This window comes from Phocoena phocoena, chromosome 5 (genome assembly GCF_963924675.1).
Source record: "Phocoena phocoena chromosome 5, mPhoPho1.1, whole genome shotgun sequence".
Classification (NCBI taxonomy): domain Eukaryota; kingdom Metazoa; phylum Chordata; class Mammalia; order Artiodactyla; family Phocoenidae; genus Phocoena; species Phocoena phocoena.
Genome location: NC_089223.1, coordinates 53,361,507 through 53,379,065, shown reverse-complemented (window position 1 = coordinate 53,379,065; position 17,559 = coordinate 53,361,507). Strand labels below are relative to the sequence as shown.

At 33.4% G+C, this 17,559-nt stretch overlaps 1 protein-coding gene across 1 annotated transcript in view; it reads right to left on the bottom strand.

Moving 5' to 3' along the window:
• Window positions 1–1,100: 1,100 nt before the first annotated feature.
• The window catches only part of UBA6 (ubiquitin like modifier activating enzyme 6), a 78,359-nt gene continuing 61,900 nt past the window's right edge, over window positions 1,101–17,559 (bottom strand). The window contains exons 21-33 of the mRNA XM_065877194.1: window positions 16,781–16,870; window positions 16,463–16,543; window positions 15,358–15,486; window positions 13,838–13,889; window positions 13,680–13,743; window positions 12,289–12,358; window positions 10,773–10,844; window positions 8,125–8,242; window positions 6,611–6,804; window positions 5,735–5,862; window positions 3,302–3,389; window positions 3,026–3,120; window positions 1,101–1,236 (exon numbers count right to left, since the gene is read on the bottom strand). Of these exons, the coding sequence (XP_065733266.1) occupies window positions 1,101–1,236; window positions 3,026–3,120; window positions 3,302–3,389; window positions 5,735–5,862; window positions 6,611–6,804; window positions 8,125–8,242; window positions 10,773–10,844; window positions 12,289–12,358; window positions 13,680–13,743; window positions 13,838–13,889; window positions 15,358–15,486; window positions 16,463–16,543; window positions 16,781–16,870 (1,317 nt within the window). The remainder of the gene's footprint in view (window positions 1,237–3,025; window positions 3,121–3,301; window positions 3,390–5,734; window positions 5,863–6,610; window positions 6,805–8,124; window positions 8,243–10,772; window positions 10,845–12,288; window positions 12,359–13,679; window positions 13,744–13,837; window positions 13,890–15,357; window positions 15,487–16,462; window positions 16,544–16,780; window positions 16,871–17,559) is intronic.

Sequence of the window (17,559 nt, the reverse complement as noted above, 5' to 3'; positions counted from 1 at the left end):
TGAACATATGCAATAGCTCATATCAGAAAACAGAAAGTTTCTATCAATAAAGACCTAAAAAAATAAATTTTTATCTTTGTCAACTCCCTTTCTGGGAATGTAGAATTAAATAATACATTTCCCTTTAAAATAAAATATTAATTTATGATTATTTTTTCTGTCCATTAGGCTGCTGGAAGAAAAAAAATCAAGACTAAACTAGTAATAATTTTTTAATTTCTACTTTTCATCTACTGCTAAGGACACTCCCTTTACAAAACCTTTTAGTCTTATATACTATGACAATCAGGTTTAGAGTTCCAAATAAATAAAATAGCCATACTAGAAGGCATACTAAAGAATCAAATGACTAGCCATATTTATCTGTTCACATTCATGGATTCTCTAAGCGGGTTGTCAGAGTCCATATGCTATTGTTAACATTTAGTCGCAGTTAACACCTGTCATCTGATGCGCTTGCTCATGACTTACAACACTGATGCTATCAGCAAAAGATCCTGATTTTAGGGAGACAGTGATATAACAAACTCTGGTTAAATCAGCAGAGGTAACATGTCAGTAAACTGTAACTTTTAAAGTTTTAAGAGTAACTACTCTTCATCCACTGCTACCATCCCTGCTCCATTGGTGTTAAATTCAAAGCCTCATCATGAGAGGTGCAGGGAGCCAAACACTGTTTGTATAGAAAAATGGGCCTCAAATACTAAACAAAAAGAAATTCATAAAATGGGATTAAACTTTTTGGATAGTTGCATTTGTTAATTTCAATTTCTTGATCTTTTATTTCTTATGGTCTTAGATACATTCTTTTTTCCTTCTTTTCATCCAAAGAGGTTAATACACAATTTTTTTCTAAGCATTATAAAACAGCATTCCAGTTCGAAGTTGCTTGTGAGCACATCCACATATGAAGCACTACACATGTGTATACTATGCTTCAAAATGCTTTACAATTCTTCACTGTAGTTTTTTACTGATGTTTCCCTTAAATCAAGGCTTCATCAAAGAGAAATCCATAGCATTATGAGCTGACTCTTTAAGCTCCTGAATAAGTGCATTTTTTCCAAAATCAAGTAGTCCTAAATTTAAGACAACTTCTGTTAATCAGTGTCATGACTAAAGTAGTATCTTACTGGAGGTCCAGGTAAATCTTCATCTCCATCAGTATCTGGAGCAAATGACACAGTAAGATCCACATATTTCTTTTCAGTAGAAGGTTTCACAAGTTTATGCATTCTAAGGAAAAATAAGCAAGGAAAAATAATTTGGTAAATTCTGTAAAATTAAAGAGTGATTTGGTGATAATGTTGTCCAAAGAATCTGGGCTTGTTTAAATTTATTTTTAAATCTAATAATTCACCTGCTTTCATATAATTATTTTCTTTACTAAAAGCTCTAAAATCAAGACATTCTTTTACCTAACAGTTAATCAATTTTTACCTTTGCTGGTAATGATAAGGAATACAGACCACTTATTTAAAAACAAAAACAAAAAACTCCACAGAAAAAAACCTAAAATGTGAGATATGATTTTAAAAAATGAATATATCAAATATAGATCCCTGCCCTTGTGAATGAAGCTTATATTGGTGGGAGGGGAGAGACAATAAATAATACAGTAACTGTTAGACAGTGATAAATGCTATGAGAAAGAGGAAAAGTAGAGCAGCGTAAAAGAGATTAGGCATGCTAGGCTGGGGTACCAGACAGGATGCAGTATTAAATAGGGTTCAGAGAGGCCTCTTCAGGAAGTGCAAAGACCAGAGGTGAGAGTTAGTCAGATGGCCATCTCAGAAAGAGTTGCAAGCAGAGGGAAAAACTAGAGCAAAGGTCGCATGTTGGAGACTGGAATGTTCAAGGAAAAGTAAGGAGGCCAGTATAACTGGAATATTGTGAGCAAGGAGAGAGAAGTATGAAAGGAACTTGGAAGGATAAGTGGGAACTAGATAATTTAGGGCCTTGCAGACCACTGTAAAGACTAGCTGTTTTCCTCCCTCTCTTCCTTTAGGTTTCTGCTCAAATGTCAGCCTTTCACATCAGAATATGACGGGCAGGGACTTCCATAGTGGTGCAGTGGTTAAGAATCTGACTGCCAATGCAGGGGACATGGGTTCGAGCCCTGGTCCGGGAAGATCCCACATGCCTCGGAGCAACTAAGCCCGTGTGCCACAACTATTGAGCCTGCGCTCTAGAGCCCGCGAGCCACAACTACTGAGCCCATGAGCCAAAACTACTGAAGCCCGCATGCCTAGAGCCCGTGCTCCACAAGAGAAGCCATTGTAATGAGAAGCACGCGCAGCGCAATGAAAAGTAGCCTCTTCTTGCCACAACTAGAGAAAGCCTGCACGCAGCAACAAAGACCCAATGCAGCCAAAAATAAGTATAAAATAAATAAATAAATCTTTAACAACAACAACAAAAAGAATATGACAGGCAGAGGGAATATCTAGATTGCCCAATATACTGTACCAACTTAATACCCCCTTATTCTGCTTTATTTTTCCACAGCACTTATCACCATCTTACATACATATTTAATTGTTATGTAGACTCCTCAAGCAGGGCAGGGACTCTGCTTTGCTCACTGCTGTATCCCTAATGTTTATAAAAGTACCTGGTACATAGCAGGCATTCTTTAAAAAAATCTGTTGAATAAATGAAAATAACAATTCGGCATTTAAAAAAAATACTTCAGTCTCACAAGCCTAGTCCTTATGTGTTTGCATATAAGAGGTGCATCTACTTTTACTTGGTATATTGACCAAATCAGGTTTCTAAGCCTATTAGCTTATAAGATGACCCTGAATGATAATAAACTCACAAGGGTATTATAATCCTATAAATCTCACTTGATAGGTAGCCTGTGGAGCTTGGCAGAGTCACTGTCTTTATTACTGCCATTAGATAGGAGTAAATCACATATTTTTATCTGAACTTCAATAACCTCTATATTTAATTTTCTAGTGTGCATCCAACTTATATTTCAACTTTTGAGACTATCTTGCATATAATGTTCAATACTTACGTTAACTTCAATCTTTTTGCATGACCAGGCATTACAGGGACATAAAGCATTTTGACTCCCTGTACCACCATTGTTGGCTCAATTCCATACTTCTCCTGAAAGTGAATACCCAAAAGAAACAATCAAAGCTCCACCCAAATATAAAATGCTGGATGACAATGTTTTACAACCAGTTAAAAGAGAGAAAACTCCTGCTAAATAATATTTATAAAAACCTCTAACGAAATTATGTATAAAACTAACAGACTCAAAGCAACTAATGAATAATTGTCTCACTTTGACTGCATTTATGAAATCCAAGAGGGTGAACTCTTCTTTTCCATGTATAATCCATCTGTCCCAAATTGTAAATGATATTCCATTTCTGTTGTAGAAAAATATTCAGAACAAAAACATTTAAATTTTCTTCCCTTTAGTAATAATAAAAAATCCCAGAAGTCCACTATTTGTGATTTAGCTAGATATTAATGTGGGAATAAAAAAGGAAAATATAACAAAATATTCCATAATTCCATCTTACTTCCCCATCACACCACACAGGTAACCACTTTTATCAGTACCTTGTTTATCTTTCCAGTGTCTTATTATAAATCAGTATGTCTTAGCAAGAGAGTTCCATTTCTTTCTTTAAACAGTTGCATGAGTTTCACTGTGTGGATGTTCCAGTCTCCTATTACTAGACACTTAGGTTGTTCCAATCTTTGGCTATGATAAACAATGCCAAAATGAATATCCTGTTCATATATCATTTGAGATGAGTGCAAATGTATCTGCAAGTTTGAAATATAGTGCTATATTTGCCTTAATATGGGTTATATTATTTTATACTCTCATCAGTAATGTATGACAGTGCTTTCTCATACTCTTGCCAAGATAATAGTTTTCAAATTTTTGGTTGTTACCAATTTAAAAATTGAAAAATGGAAGTCCAGGGGAATTGATTTGCTTTGTCATACAACTTTTGGAACTAGATTCTTAATCTCATTATCCATTAGTCAGACACTAGAATGGCTTCTAATTCATCTGAATTAGGCAGACAGATGAAACCATAGAAAGTACAATGCTAAACAGTGTGGCCGATTATGTATTGTGAGAGTTCTATGGCTAGTTTAGTCAGCAATGCTTCATGCTACATGCAAAAGAATAAAATTGGACTCCTATCTTACACCACACACAAAAATTACCTCAGAATAGATTGAAGACTTAAATGTAAGACCTGAAACCTAAAACTCCTAGAAGAAAACTTAGGTGGTAAGCTCCTTGACACTGGTTTTGGTGATAAAGTTTTTAGATTTGACACCAAAAGTAAAGGCAACAAAAGCAAAAATAAACAAGTGGAACTACATCAAACTAAAAATCTTCTACACAGCAAAGAAAACCACTAACAAACTGAAAAGGCAACCTACCGACTCGGAGAAAATATTTGCAAATCATATATCTGGTAAGGGGTTAATATCCAAAATATATAACGAACACATACAACTCTACAGCAAAAAACCCAAACAATCCAATAATAAAATAGGCAGAGGACCTGAAAAGACATTTGTCCAAAGCAGACATACAGATGGCCAACAGGTACATGAAAAGATGCTTAATTATCACTAATTATTAGGGAAATACAAATAGAAACCACAATGAGATATCACTGTACACTTATTAGGATGGCTATCATCAAAAAACAGAAGATAACAAGTGTTGGCAAGGATGTGAAGGAATTGGAACTCTTGTACATTCTTGGTGGGAATGTAAAAATGATACAGTCACTATGGAAAGCAGTATGTAGGTTCTTTAAAAAATTAAAAACAGAACTACCATATGATCTAGCAATTCCACTCCTGGGTATTTATCTAAAGAAAATGCAAACACTAACTTGAAAAGATATCTGTACTCCCATGTTCACTGCAGCATTACCTGTAATACCTAAGACATGGAATCAATCTAAGTGTCCATTGATGAATGGATAAAGAAAGTGTGGTACTATATATAATGAAGTATTATTCAGCCATAAAAGGAACGAAATCCTGCCATTTGTGACAACATGGATGGACCTTGAAGACGTTATGCTAAGTGAAATAAGTCAGACAGAGAAAGACAGATATCTTATCATCTCATGTATATGTGGAATCTAAAACAAACAAATCCCACAAAAAACTCAACCAACCAACCAGACAAAACCCAAAAACATCCCAAGCTCACAGATATAGAGAACACTGATAGTGCCAGAAACAGGTGGTGAGGGTGGGCAAATGGATAAAGGGAGTCAAAAGGTACAAACTTCTGGTTGTAAGATGAGTAAATCATGGATATATAATATGAAGCATGGTGACTATAGTTAATAATACTCTACTGCATATTTGAAAGTTGCTGAGTAAATCTTAAATATTCTTATCATCAGAAAAAAAAATTCTATAACTATGTATGATAATGGATGGTGACTGGGCTTATTGTAATCATTTCACAGCATATACCAGTGTTGAATCATTGTGTTGTACACTTGAAACTAATTTAATGCTGTATGTCAATTATACAATAAAAAAAGAAAAAAAAAGAAATGCTACATGAAGATGGAGTTTTGACCTCATCATGAAGTGATGTAAGAGTTTATATATACAGGAGAAAAGGAGAGATAAAGCTATTATTTATCCCTTTTAAAAGGTAAAAAAATTATTTCATTCTCATTATGCAAGAGAAACACACCTTCATGCATACCTGATTTCAGTTTTTCTTACTTCAGATGCCTCTGTAAACACTATAATTGGAATGGCTAAGTTAAAGAAACAATTTTTGTAAGCTTCAAATGGATAGTCACCAGCTACTTTGATCATCTCCAGTGCAACCTAGATAAAAGAAGGTGATCTGATTATATAAATAGCCTAAAACTATTCATGACTTTAATTGCATCTATATAATTTTCCTGAATTCTTCTGAAGCATTTCTGTGTAGAGAATAAAAGCAGCTATTGGACTGGAGTAATATAAATTTCTTATAAGCCTCTAACTAATTTGACCATGTAATCTTCCTACTTTGAAAGCAGATATCAGAAGTCAAGCAATACAGCAGTCTAAAATCATTTAATAATAGGAACAATAATTACATAGCTTCTAAGAATAACACTACAGTAAGGTATAATAACTAGGGCCATCCTAAAGATTTTAAATCATTAAGGAAAGACTAAATTTAAAGAAATCCAAATCACTAACAGAAATTACATTTATTTTAAGACAAAGAACTAAAATCCAATATAATCAAAGAGCAAAGATTAGGGTAGTTCATTTTATTCAAGAAAAATAGAGCATTTGGATTGTATAGAGGATACAAAGATGATGAAGAGGATTATTGCCTGTAAGAAAAGTTATACTCTATCTTGACAGAGCTTATTTTTTTACATTAAAATGTCTGTATTATCTGTAAAAGTTCAAAATACAGATTACTGTATTTTCAGAAATATCTTACAATTTTAAATTATAAGATCAATATGTATCCCTCCTTCTCTAAGATCTCTGAGTGAATGTTTGGGGTGGTGTAATAGGGAAGACAGAAAAGAAGCAATGAATAACAAGCATTTTCAAAGAATCATAATCTCACCAAGCCAGTAACTGCAGCAGTGGATGTTGCTATAGCAGGTATAATTCTACCTGCTATGCGTTTTGTTTTCAAACGGTCAGCTGGTTCAATGCTATACATTTTGGCACGAAGATTTGATGCAGCTGTGATGAAATCTATGTGTCCATTACGATCATCATCTTTTTCAAATGAAAGCACTGCCATCTGAAGGTCACCTGATGACAACAACCAGAAAAACAAAGTTTCCTAGTAAGTGATAAAGGCTTTACTAGGTAAAAAGCAAGGCAGTGTGGGTTCACTACTGTTAAAAATTCCTTTTTGTTTACGTTTGCAAATGACTGAAAAATACAATGACAACAACAACATCCAGGGAACTGAAGTTACTGAAGGATACGAAAATGATGGCTTTAAAACCACTAAATTAGAAGTTTTAATATTTAAAAAAAAAAACCTTTCTAAAAAAACATAAAAATAAGAAAGCCATGTACATCTGCTATTAAGTGGCTTACAATAAAAAGTCAACACTGGGTACTGTTCAAAAATTGATTTCAGGAGGGAGACGCAAGAGGGAAGACATATGGGAACATATGTATATGTATAGCTGATTCACTTTGTTATAAAGCAGAAACTAACACACCATTGTAAAGCAATTATACCCCAATAAAGATGTTTAAAAAAAAAAAAATTGATTTCATAAATACTACTCTGAAACATTTTACCTCTGATAACTAAGAATAGGGTATATATTGGTCAAATAAAAATAAGTGTCTTTATGAAAGATTTCTAGATTAGTGGTTCCTCAGATCATTCTGTAGACAGGTGTAGTTTAATCTGTGATGAAACGAGAAAGTAAGAAATGGTAATATGTTTTTTCTAGAATTATAATTATTAACTTAGGATATAAACCTTTTACTAGCAAAATAAATAGCTGGCTAATCTCCTGAATTTTACTGGTCTTCGTGTAAAATCCCCAAAGTTTGGAAACTGCTAATTTATGTAGTAGAAAGGTGCTGAGCAGGTCTAAAAACATGAGCTAATACAGATCTGTTTTTAAGGAATTAAAAGTTCAGTTTCCCTATATTTAAGACCATTTAGCAAAGGTGTACATAAGTCAGGTTTATATTCCCTGTGTGTAATTATGGAGACTAACAAGCCAAGAAGAAATCTGTCTATGATTTTTTTTCCTAAAGTGATTTCACTGGATCTCAGGGTTAGTCTCCAAAGGACTCCATGTTTTCTTCATTATGCTAGCCATAAGTTAAAAAGGAATCACACAATAGAATCTCAAGAACTAAAACAATCAGAACAGCAAAAACAAAGCAGACTTACATTTCAGCCTTCTACGGTAGGGAAATGGTGGAGAAAGTTATGAATTTAGTCACAGTTAAAAATGAACAGTGACTTTCATATGATCATGGAATCAAGTAATATCATTATTATTGTTATGATTTAATCCCACAACCTTCTGAGTGTACAGTTAAGTGAAAATAAAAATCCCTTTAGTTCAAAACATTTTTATAAAGATTTCCCCTTACTTGTGGTAGCTTCACTAGATGAAATAGCCTTTTCCAGTTGGAAAACAGCATTCCTCTCATCTTCACTGCTAACAGGAACATGGTCTGGTTTCCTTGCAGTTTCATCTGTTTGAACAACCTTTAAATATATGTATGTATATTCATTAATGATATCACATCCTACACCTAAGTTTGACTAACAAATCTGTTTTTATCAAATAAGTCACAAAAAGAAAACATTCTATTGGTTTAATTAGATTATTAATCATTATGGTCCAATGTATTTTACACCTTCTATTGTTAAGCAATATTATGTTATTTACATATTTATTATCTACTGCCTCACACTGACATGTAAACTCTATGAGAACAGGGATCTTTATCTTGTTCACTGAAATAACCTCAATATATCTAAAATAAACTTGCTCATAGTGGGTGTTAAAAATACTTACTGAATAGTTTATAAGATCTAAGTTCATACAACTCTCTCTTAAAATTCCACACTAAAATAAAGTTAATGTTAATCAACAGTTTGTGATTCTGACAAATCAACTTCAAACCAAATGACATACCTCTAACTAGTGCAGAGCTATTTTCTGTCTCCAAAGAAACTGACGAAATCCACAAAATATATAATATGGGCATCTTTTAAATATTTATTGACTACTGAAAAGAAGTTCTATCCCAAAGAATATGTCTTCCTTCATATAGCTGCATGCTTAGGGCAGCACATATAAGTGATTTATCTTTAACAAGGGCAGTGAAGTTAATATTCTCAAACCAAGAAACTAGCTACACATCATCATTAAAATACTATTTCTTATTAAAAAAACATCCAATTCACATTTTTACATATTAAATATGATTATAAATATTTGAGAAATATTAAGGAGTCAGAGAAGCAGTAATTTTTATTTGCCAGAATGTGTAGTTGATTCTTTTTGGCTATGGCATCTTTTAACTAGGAGTGCCAGACGCTGAAGCTTCAGTGGGAGCTGCTTCAAGGAGTGGTGAAAAAGCTCATAAGTCATGTTAAAATTGCTCAGGGTAATTTATGCCGCCAAAACTTCGACACAGAAAGAAGCAATTCAAGCTAGAAAACATATTGAAGAGCAGTAGAGACCTGTAAAGTTATTGATGCATATTTCCTTGGCTTCTGTCTAGCAGCTTTGCCCATTGGAAACGGGCTAGGAAGCTTCTTTATATAGGAATTTTGTTTTTCCTTTCTGTACTTTCGTTCTTGATAAACTACAAGTCATGAACATTTCATTCAGAAAACCTATTTACTTGCACAAAATGAACTGCCTACAAGTTTTCCTTGTCCCTAAAATAAAAATACAGAGTGGAAGACGGCACACACCACTTCCTACTTGAATTCTGCAGAGAGGCACTCATTACTCCACATTTTCCAGTATAGCTAAAGGTAAACGGAACAGAAGATTGTTCTGTGGTTTATTTCTTTTTAGAGTGCATATGAAAAGGCACATAATGAACATGTGAAAAAGAAAAATATTTAGTATTTTCAAACTTTTTTATTTACCCTGCCTAAATTTCATGTTCCATCTTTATTAATACTCCCTGTCTTTCTCCTTCCAACATATTTGCCGACAAAATCCCAACCCTTGTTACAATCCAATTTACCAGCTATTCTACAGTAGCACCCAAGCTGCTAAATGCCTTTTCTCCAGCCACATGTAGTGGAATACATTAAGTGGAATTAACATTAAGTGGATCTTAAATATTATCTCAAAATTCTACAACATCTTCTAATTCCCCACTTTTCCCACTCCCCTAGGCAATTATTTCACATCTTTTTTTTCTCTGCTCAAACTTCCTCTATCTTCTCTCTGTCACTCAGAGCGATTAAGCTTGCTTCTTTTTTTCAACTAAGAAAATAATCTTTTTTTCTTGCACACTCAAACCAATTCCTTACAAATCCTGTCAGGGCTACTGCAAAATGTGCACAGAATCCAACCTCTTACCACATCTTCCCTGTTACCCACTACCCCTGTTTGATGGTTCATTCAAACCACCATCACATCTTGACTATAATCTCCTAATAGCTATTTCTGCTTCCCCTCTCATGTCCTAATCATTCTTAACACAATCGCCAGGGTCATCCTTTTAAATATGTCAGGCTGTGTCCTCTGCTTAAAATCCTCCACTGGCTTCTTATCCCATAATAAAACATGAAGTACTTATAACCCTCACTACCTCTCCAATCTCGCTATCTACCACTCTTCTCTTGCATATTCTCCTCCAGAAAAATTCTAGCCTTCAAAGTCTTTCAAGGCCTTTCTCTGAACTTGTTCCTGCCGTCTGTACTGCTCTTTCACCAGATAACAGTATGGCTCACTCCCTCACTTCCTTCAGGCTTCTGCTCAAATGTTACCATATCAGAGAAGCTTTCCCCTTTTATCTTGTATAAGATGACACCAGCTCCATTACCCTTTGTTTTCCCTGTTTTATTTTTTCTTATTAGCACTTATGCCCATAATGCAATATTACATAATTATTGGCACTTTTTTTTAATAGTCTGCCTCTGGCCCAACTCGCACAAGAACAAGAATTTTGTTTTGTTCCTATGGGCTTCTCCAGGTTTAGAAAGAGACTTGACACAAGTAGAAGTTCAATAACTATTTGCTAAATTAATGAACTTGTACACATACCTTGTTGGAAGGTCTGAATTCCTGAATCTTTACTTCGGAAAGAATATTCAACAGGGTATCTGCTGATAAGTCCTGGTTTTTAAAACAGTAATTTTATCAACATATTCTTAAAATTCTGAATTCTAAACCTAAAAAACAACCTAAAAAAGGTCCTTTATCATACTAAATATTTGAATAATTTATGATATAACTGTTTAGACCACATCTGTTTGTGACATTTACTTTTATTTCTATAGAAATACCATCCACAAAGGCTGGGAAGTGGGGGTGGTGTGTGTAAAAAAGTACTTGTTAGTCAACAAACCTTAAATCTTAGTTCTTTCCACAAATTTTTTTTTTTTTTTTTGGCCGTGCCATGCAGCAGGTGGGATCTTCCCCGACCAGGGATCAAACCCGTGCCCCCTGCACTGAGAGGATGGGGTCTTAACCACTGGACTGCCAGGGAAGTCCATCCACAAATTTTTAAAAAGGTAGTTTTAGGACTGGTTTTATCAGACAGAGTACCTTGAGATCAGGAACTATCTCTTCATTGTTTTACAAAGTTCCCTGCAGAAAGTTATACTCAATATACATTGACTCACAGTAAATGGAATTCATACCTTTGGAAGCAGGAAAATATTTAAATGGTTCAGGATAAACTTAGATGAATTTAAGGCTATATACATGTTTATTATTAAGAATCTACTTAGGAAAAACTGAGACACAGTGCTTTTGAGGTCACCTACAACTCATCACAAAATTATCACTCTTTTCACAAAAAGAATACCCAACTGAATGCTACTATTTTTACCAGACATTTATGGTATATTTTACTGCGTGTTAATTCCAAAAGGGATTAATGTACAACAGGCATTTTTATCTAGATCCAAAATAGCCAATTCTAGTTATGGATCTGGCTCATATTTCCCATTTAGCCTAGTACCTAAAAGTATATTAATTTATTTAGCTCTATTATGCATTTGAGAAGGAAAATTCACTAATGCAGACCTGCCTTTCAAATAAAACTGTATTAGATCCCTTTACATATGAGTCAATGAAGACGATGTCTAAGAGAAAAGGTATAAATGATAAAAGTAAAGAAATGTCAATGTAGGCTAGCATTTTCAAATCTCCTGAAAAGCATATGTTAATTTCACAAAAATAAGCCAAACAAATGATAACAGAGTCACTAAGAAATATTTTAAAATTGTTATGAAATAGGTCACTTTGGGTTTTCAGAGTAATTACAATAATTAAAGTTAGTAGGTTATAAATGTTTTAAAAATAAAGTAAGACTGCTTTTACAAATATTTGTTTCGCTACTTAAGTTCAGAAAAAAAAGTGACTTTCTTCCACTTAGTGATGCTGCAATAAGATTTTAGCTTCTGCTTTATTAGAATGGGCAACACTAGAACAAAATGAAGTTTATATCGAAGAATGATTCTTGTAACATAAAACACATTTTGATGATGCAATTAGCTAAGTCATCTAATTCTAACCTTTTCTATCACTTGTTAGGGCTTGAAGAATATCTTACCTCTTCTGTAAATGGAATGCAATAGACTGTAGCATATAATTTTGCAGCATTCAGAAGGAAACTGAAGTGCCTTTTGAAATTAAAAAATAAAGTGTGAATGCACAGTTTCAAAGATGTTTACCAGAAACTATAGCCTTTAAAATGTTGAAGATAAGTAATTACAGAATTTTTATTACAGGATTATTTTTTTTAAAGTTAGGCAATGAAATTCTGGTCTAGACCAAGGCATTGTAGAAGTTATAAAAGAGAAAACATCACATGTTTATCCTCATAAGCACTAATATTCAGGTAGTGATCAAGACTACTTTGGGGAGAGAAGTGGCCAGAAGTAGAAAAATTATTGGAAGAAAATTCATTTTAATTCATAAGAAAATATTACAAACTTGGTTTTAAAGAGTGTACAATAAGTTCAAACCAAGCAAATGAGTTTGTTTAAAAACAAAAAAGGTAAGTTTTATAGAAGAAGCAATCAGGGCTTCCCTGGTGGCGCAGTGGTTAAGAATCCACCTGCCAGTGCAGGGGACATGGGTTCAAGCCCTGGTTTGGGAAGATACCACATGCCGTGGAGAAACTAAGCCCGGGTGCCACAACTACTGAGCCTGCGCTCTAGAGCCACAACTACTGAAGCCCGTGCGCCTAGAGCCCATGTTCTGCAACAAGAAGAGCCCCTGCAATGAGAAGCCTGTGCACCGCAACGAAGAGTAGCCCCCCGCTTGCCACAACTAGAGAAAGCCCAAGCGCAGCAACGAAGCCCCAAAGCAGCCAAAGATAAATAAATAAATGAATTTATTAAAAAAAAAAAGAAGCAGCAATCAGGATAAGGTGACTAGAATAAGCACCAGAGGAAAAAACTAAGCACAGAATTATTTGTTGAAAGGAAGGTTAACAAGCTAAGTGTTTAATTAAAATATATACATATAAGTGTGTTTGTGTATAAAATGCATATCTAAGATAGATAGGATATACAGGCATTTACTCAAAGATGAACTCCTTTGAAAATTAACCTGAGATTATTTAGGGAGTTATTTAGTAGTGATCATTTTCCCCCATGTAACTAAAGTTTCTTATACATTGACTTCATTAAATAGGAAAACATCTGTCTTCATTTTACTTTTTTAATGAATAATGTCAAAGAGATGATACTTTGGTTGTACTTTAGAGAAGACAAAAATAATAAGATTATTTACCATGTAAATAAGTAGATTCACCTATGTGTGGGGAGAAGTATTGTGGCTGGCTTTGTTGGCCAAAATGCTATGCTAACTCTTAGATTAACAGGGATGCAATAATTTAACATTAAAGAGCCTGCAGTTTTCACCCTCCAATGTAAACCTATACAGTTAAGAAGTTTACAATGAAGGATGTATATAAAACTGGATATATATACTTACAAAGGTTCATTTAGATCAAATTTTAATGGAGAGGGGGGCCTTTTTGGTGACTGCCAAAACAAACCTAACAAAATACAAAATACAAAATATTATTTTCAGTGTCAGCAGTCAGTAATAAATTGCATTAAACTTTCTTCTCAACACTGATATATACTTACTGCCATCTTTTAATCGTGTGTCCAGAGGGAAACAGTGAAGAAGCTGAAGAGCCTAAAGAAAAAATTGAATTAAAAAAAAATCACTACTTAATATTAACTGAAGTAAAAAAACCTCAAAAAACAACATACATAAAAAGATATATAGTGAAGTCTTCCAGTCACCGTGTACTCAATCTGCCCATTCTCCTGTCACTGCCCCCCACCCCAACTTGGAATAACCTCTATTGCTATTTTTTATCAACACTTATATAGTCTTTTTTCTTTTTTTTGCATCTATGGCAAACATGAATATAGATTATTTTATCCCTTTTCACAAACGGTGGCATATTTTACATATCATTCTGTTCCTTTCAAAGAGCTAGTCCTTAAAACAAGCAAATAAAAAACAGTAAAAATACATAGTATTTTATATTTTGAAATGATATGCTGCTTGAGATTTGCTTCAAAACCATCTGGGGGAGGGTATATTAGGTGGGATTATAGATGAAATAAGATTTTCTATGAGCTGTTAATTGTTAAACCTGGGTGACAAATATATGAGGAATACATGGAGATTAATTATATGCTATTTTCTCTATTATTTCTGTGGTTGAATTTTTCCATGATAAAAAAAAGTTAAAAAACCCATAGAAGGAGAAAAAAGAGTTCTGTAGATTTTGAAACATGAGGTCATTGATAGTCATGGTAAGAATAATTTCAATAGTCGTGGGGAAAGAAGACACATTTACTGGATGAAGATATGGCAACAGTTAGTATAGACCACTTTTCCAAGAAGCAGAGCTTCTTTTTCCAAGAAGCAGAGTGAAAAACAGGAATAAGTATAATTTAAAGACTTTAAAAGATGAGCTTATTTTATATTCCAATAGGTAAGAGCCTAAAGAGAGGGAGAGACTAAACAGAGTGCAGGACACATTCAATCTTCTGTATGTAACTGGAGTAAGAATAACAGCTAATAATATTTCACTAAATATTTATGGGATGGACCAGGTTCTATGCTAAAGACTTTGCATGTATTAACTCACTTGATCCTCACCACTATGCTATGAGTCAGGCACCAATTTATTACTCCCATTTTACAATGAGAAAACAGACAAAATGTGATTATTAGATATATATGGGGAAGGCAAAATTCCAACAAAATTTCTGATGGAATCTCTATTCTCTCAGTCTCTTGCTTTACTCTGAACAACAAACTTCTTTATGATTACTGATTAAATGTATTCCTTCTTCTCTAGAAGGAAACCCTATTTTATTAAAACCCATTTTGTACACAGAAAGACAAGGATTAGTTAAATGTATAACTGACAAGCCAATGGGTGGAGTTTAAATGCATTCTTTAATCAGTAACATTCAGGGAGAAATTAGTTGTGTGCCCATCACTTGTTCTCAGTTAACTTACTAATTTCTGAAAAGCTTCCTGAAAGAAAGAGTACACATTTTCAGGTCAATGAAATTAATTTCATAGTAATTAAATGAGCCAAGTTTAGACTTTTTCTTAATGTTTTATAATGTATACTTACCTTATGGTTAAAATATTTTTCAAACTTTAATCTTGCTAATTCTACACAGTGGGACCAATTTCTAGGTCTTCTGCTAAGTAACTTAATAACTTGAAAACAGCCTTCTAAACTGTGTCCAGTTTGTATCTTCTAGAATGAAAGGAAAAAAGAAAACAAAGCAAATACATGTCCAATTAATCACACAAACACACATGCACATATTCCCAGGAAATGTCAGCCAAAGTTTGAAGTGCCAGCTCATGTGTCTTATGATTTTATTATTTTCACCTCATGCTCCCTGTCCCCGTCTTTCTACTTTCCCTCTTTCTTTTCTTTTCTGGAGGGGAAATGGGAAAAGATAGTATGTAAAATGTTAACTCTAAAGTTTCTTATCTCCCAAGTTATCCTCATGTCTTGCTAGTGGTAAGTTAGTACTATGTATGTACTTACTATACGAAGTGCTATGAATAATATTTTACACTAAAAAGCTGGCATTTTTAGTGTAGGATTAAAGGAAAGTGAAAAAACAGCTTTCAAGTTGCCTTCACCATGAGACTAATAAATCTGAGACCATTCCTACTCCTGAAATTTTCACTAAAACTTACTTCAGTTTTTTCCAAAGAGCTTAACAATCTGTTTTATTATTTGTAGCTCTCTTATCATTTATCAAATCCTTATCAGGTTGAACCATATGAATTGCTGTTCTGTGAGTCAAACATGGTAAAGTATTTGCAACTCCATATAGTTTGACCAAATTAAAAATGAAGGGTTATTTGTGACCTGCTAACTTCGAGATTCCTCATATACTTACTATATACAATATTAATGTATAAACTCTGTTTAAGGAGGTAAACTATTTATAGGCAACCTGAAAATAAGATTACACTGACATAAAGTGTTGGGGTTAGCAGATGCAAACTACTATATACAGAATGGATAAACAACAAGGTTCTACTGTATAAGACAAGGAACTAAATTCAAAATCCTGTGATAAACCATAATGGAAAAGAATATGAAAAAGAATGTATATACATATAACTGAATCATTCTGCTGTACAGCAGAAATTACCACAACATTGGAAATCAACTACACTTCAATTAAAAAAGAAAGTATATTGTTTTTTACCTTTAAGACTTCTTCTGCAGATGGATAGGTTTGCCAAAATTTGTTAAACAACGAAGGCTTGTAGGAAAAGGAACTTTCAAACTATAAGGGAAAAGAGGAAAACACATTACAAATAAAAGTATGTTTAAAAGTTGGAAATATCTGATGAACTGGGCAATTGGGATTGACATGTATACACTGATGTGTATAAAATTGATGACTAATAAGAACCTGCTGTATAAAAAAATAAATTAAATTAAATTAAAAAATTTAAAAAAAAGTTGAATATATCATCTTTTCTACTTCAAAGAAAAATTTCTTAAAAAATATCTTTATTACCTTATCTCTTGCCCATTGTATAGTGTGTTCAATAGCAGCTGGAAAGGACTTTAGGGTACAAAATGGTATTTCTTCTTCTGGGGGATCCCGCTATTTTATAAAATATGACAACAGTTAAGAGAAGCAATGACAATTTTTTATGGAATGAATTTACTTGAGTGTTTTAAGACCATTAAAAAACAAAATTCAAAAATGAAACAAATCCAACATTTTTTTATCTTCTTTCTCCTACACATTAAGAAGAAAAGATTATTCTTTTGACACTTAACCCACGTGTTTATAGCCATGTAACAACAAACACAAATTCTATTGTCACTTATTATCTGTGCACTCCTTTGGTACCATGTAGTACTCATATAGCAGATTATCATATATAATTACCTTTTTTTGTTTTCTCCAAGTATCAAGGTGACATTTAACACTTTAAATATTCTGCATTTTGAAAAATAATTCAAGAATTCCCAATATAGTGCCCACATACCGTTTCTTTCTCCAGGCAGAAAAAATATTTGTAAGCAGGAATCATATGTTCTTGATGCTTGGTATAGTTTCTTGCAGAAATTGTGTATTACATAAATGACAAATGTCTATGTTGTGTCATATGAAAAAGTACCATTGAAGAAATTCATATTCTCTTAAAGGGTACATTTGGTACATTTAGTCTTATGGGCTTACCCAATCTAAAACAACTCACTTTGTCTCTTTTTACTTAGAGATTTTATTTTAGTGTGTTGATCTATAAAATACCACGGAATATTTTATAAACCAAAAAGGAAAGC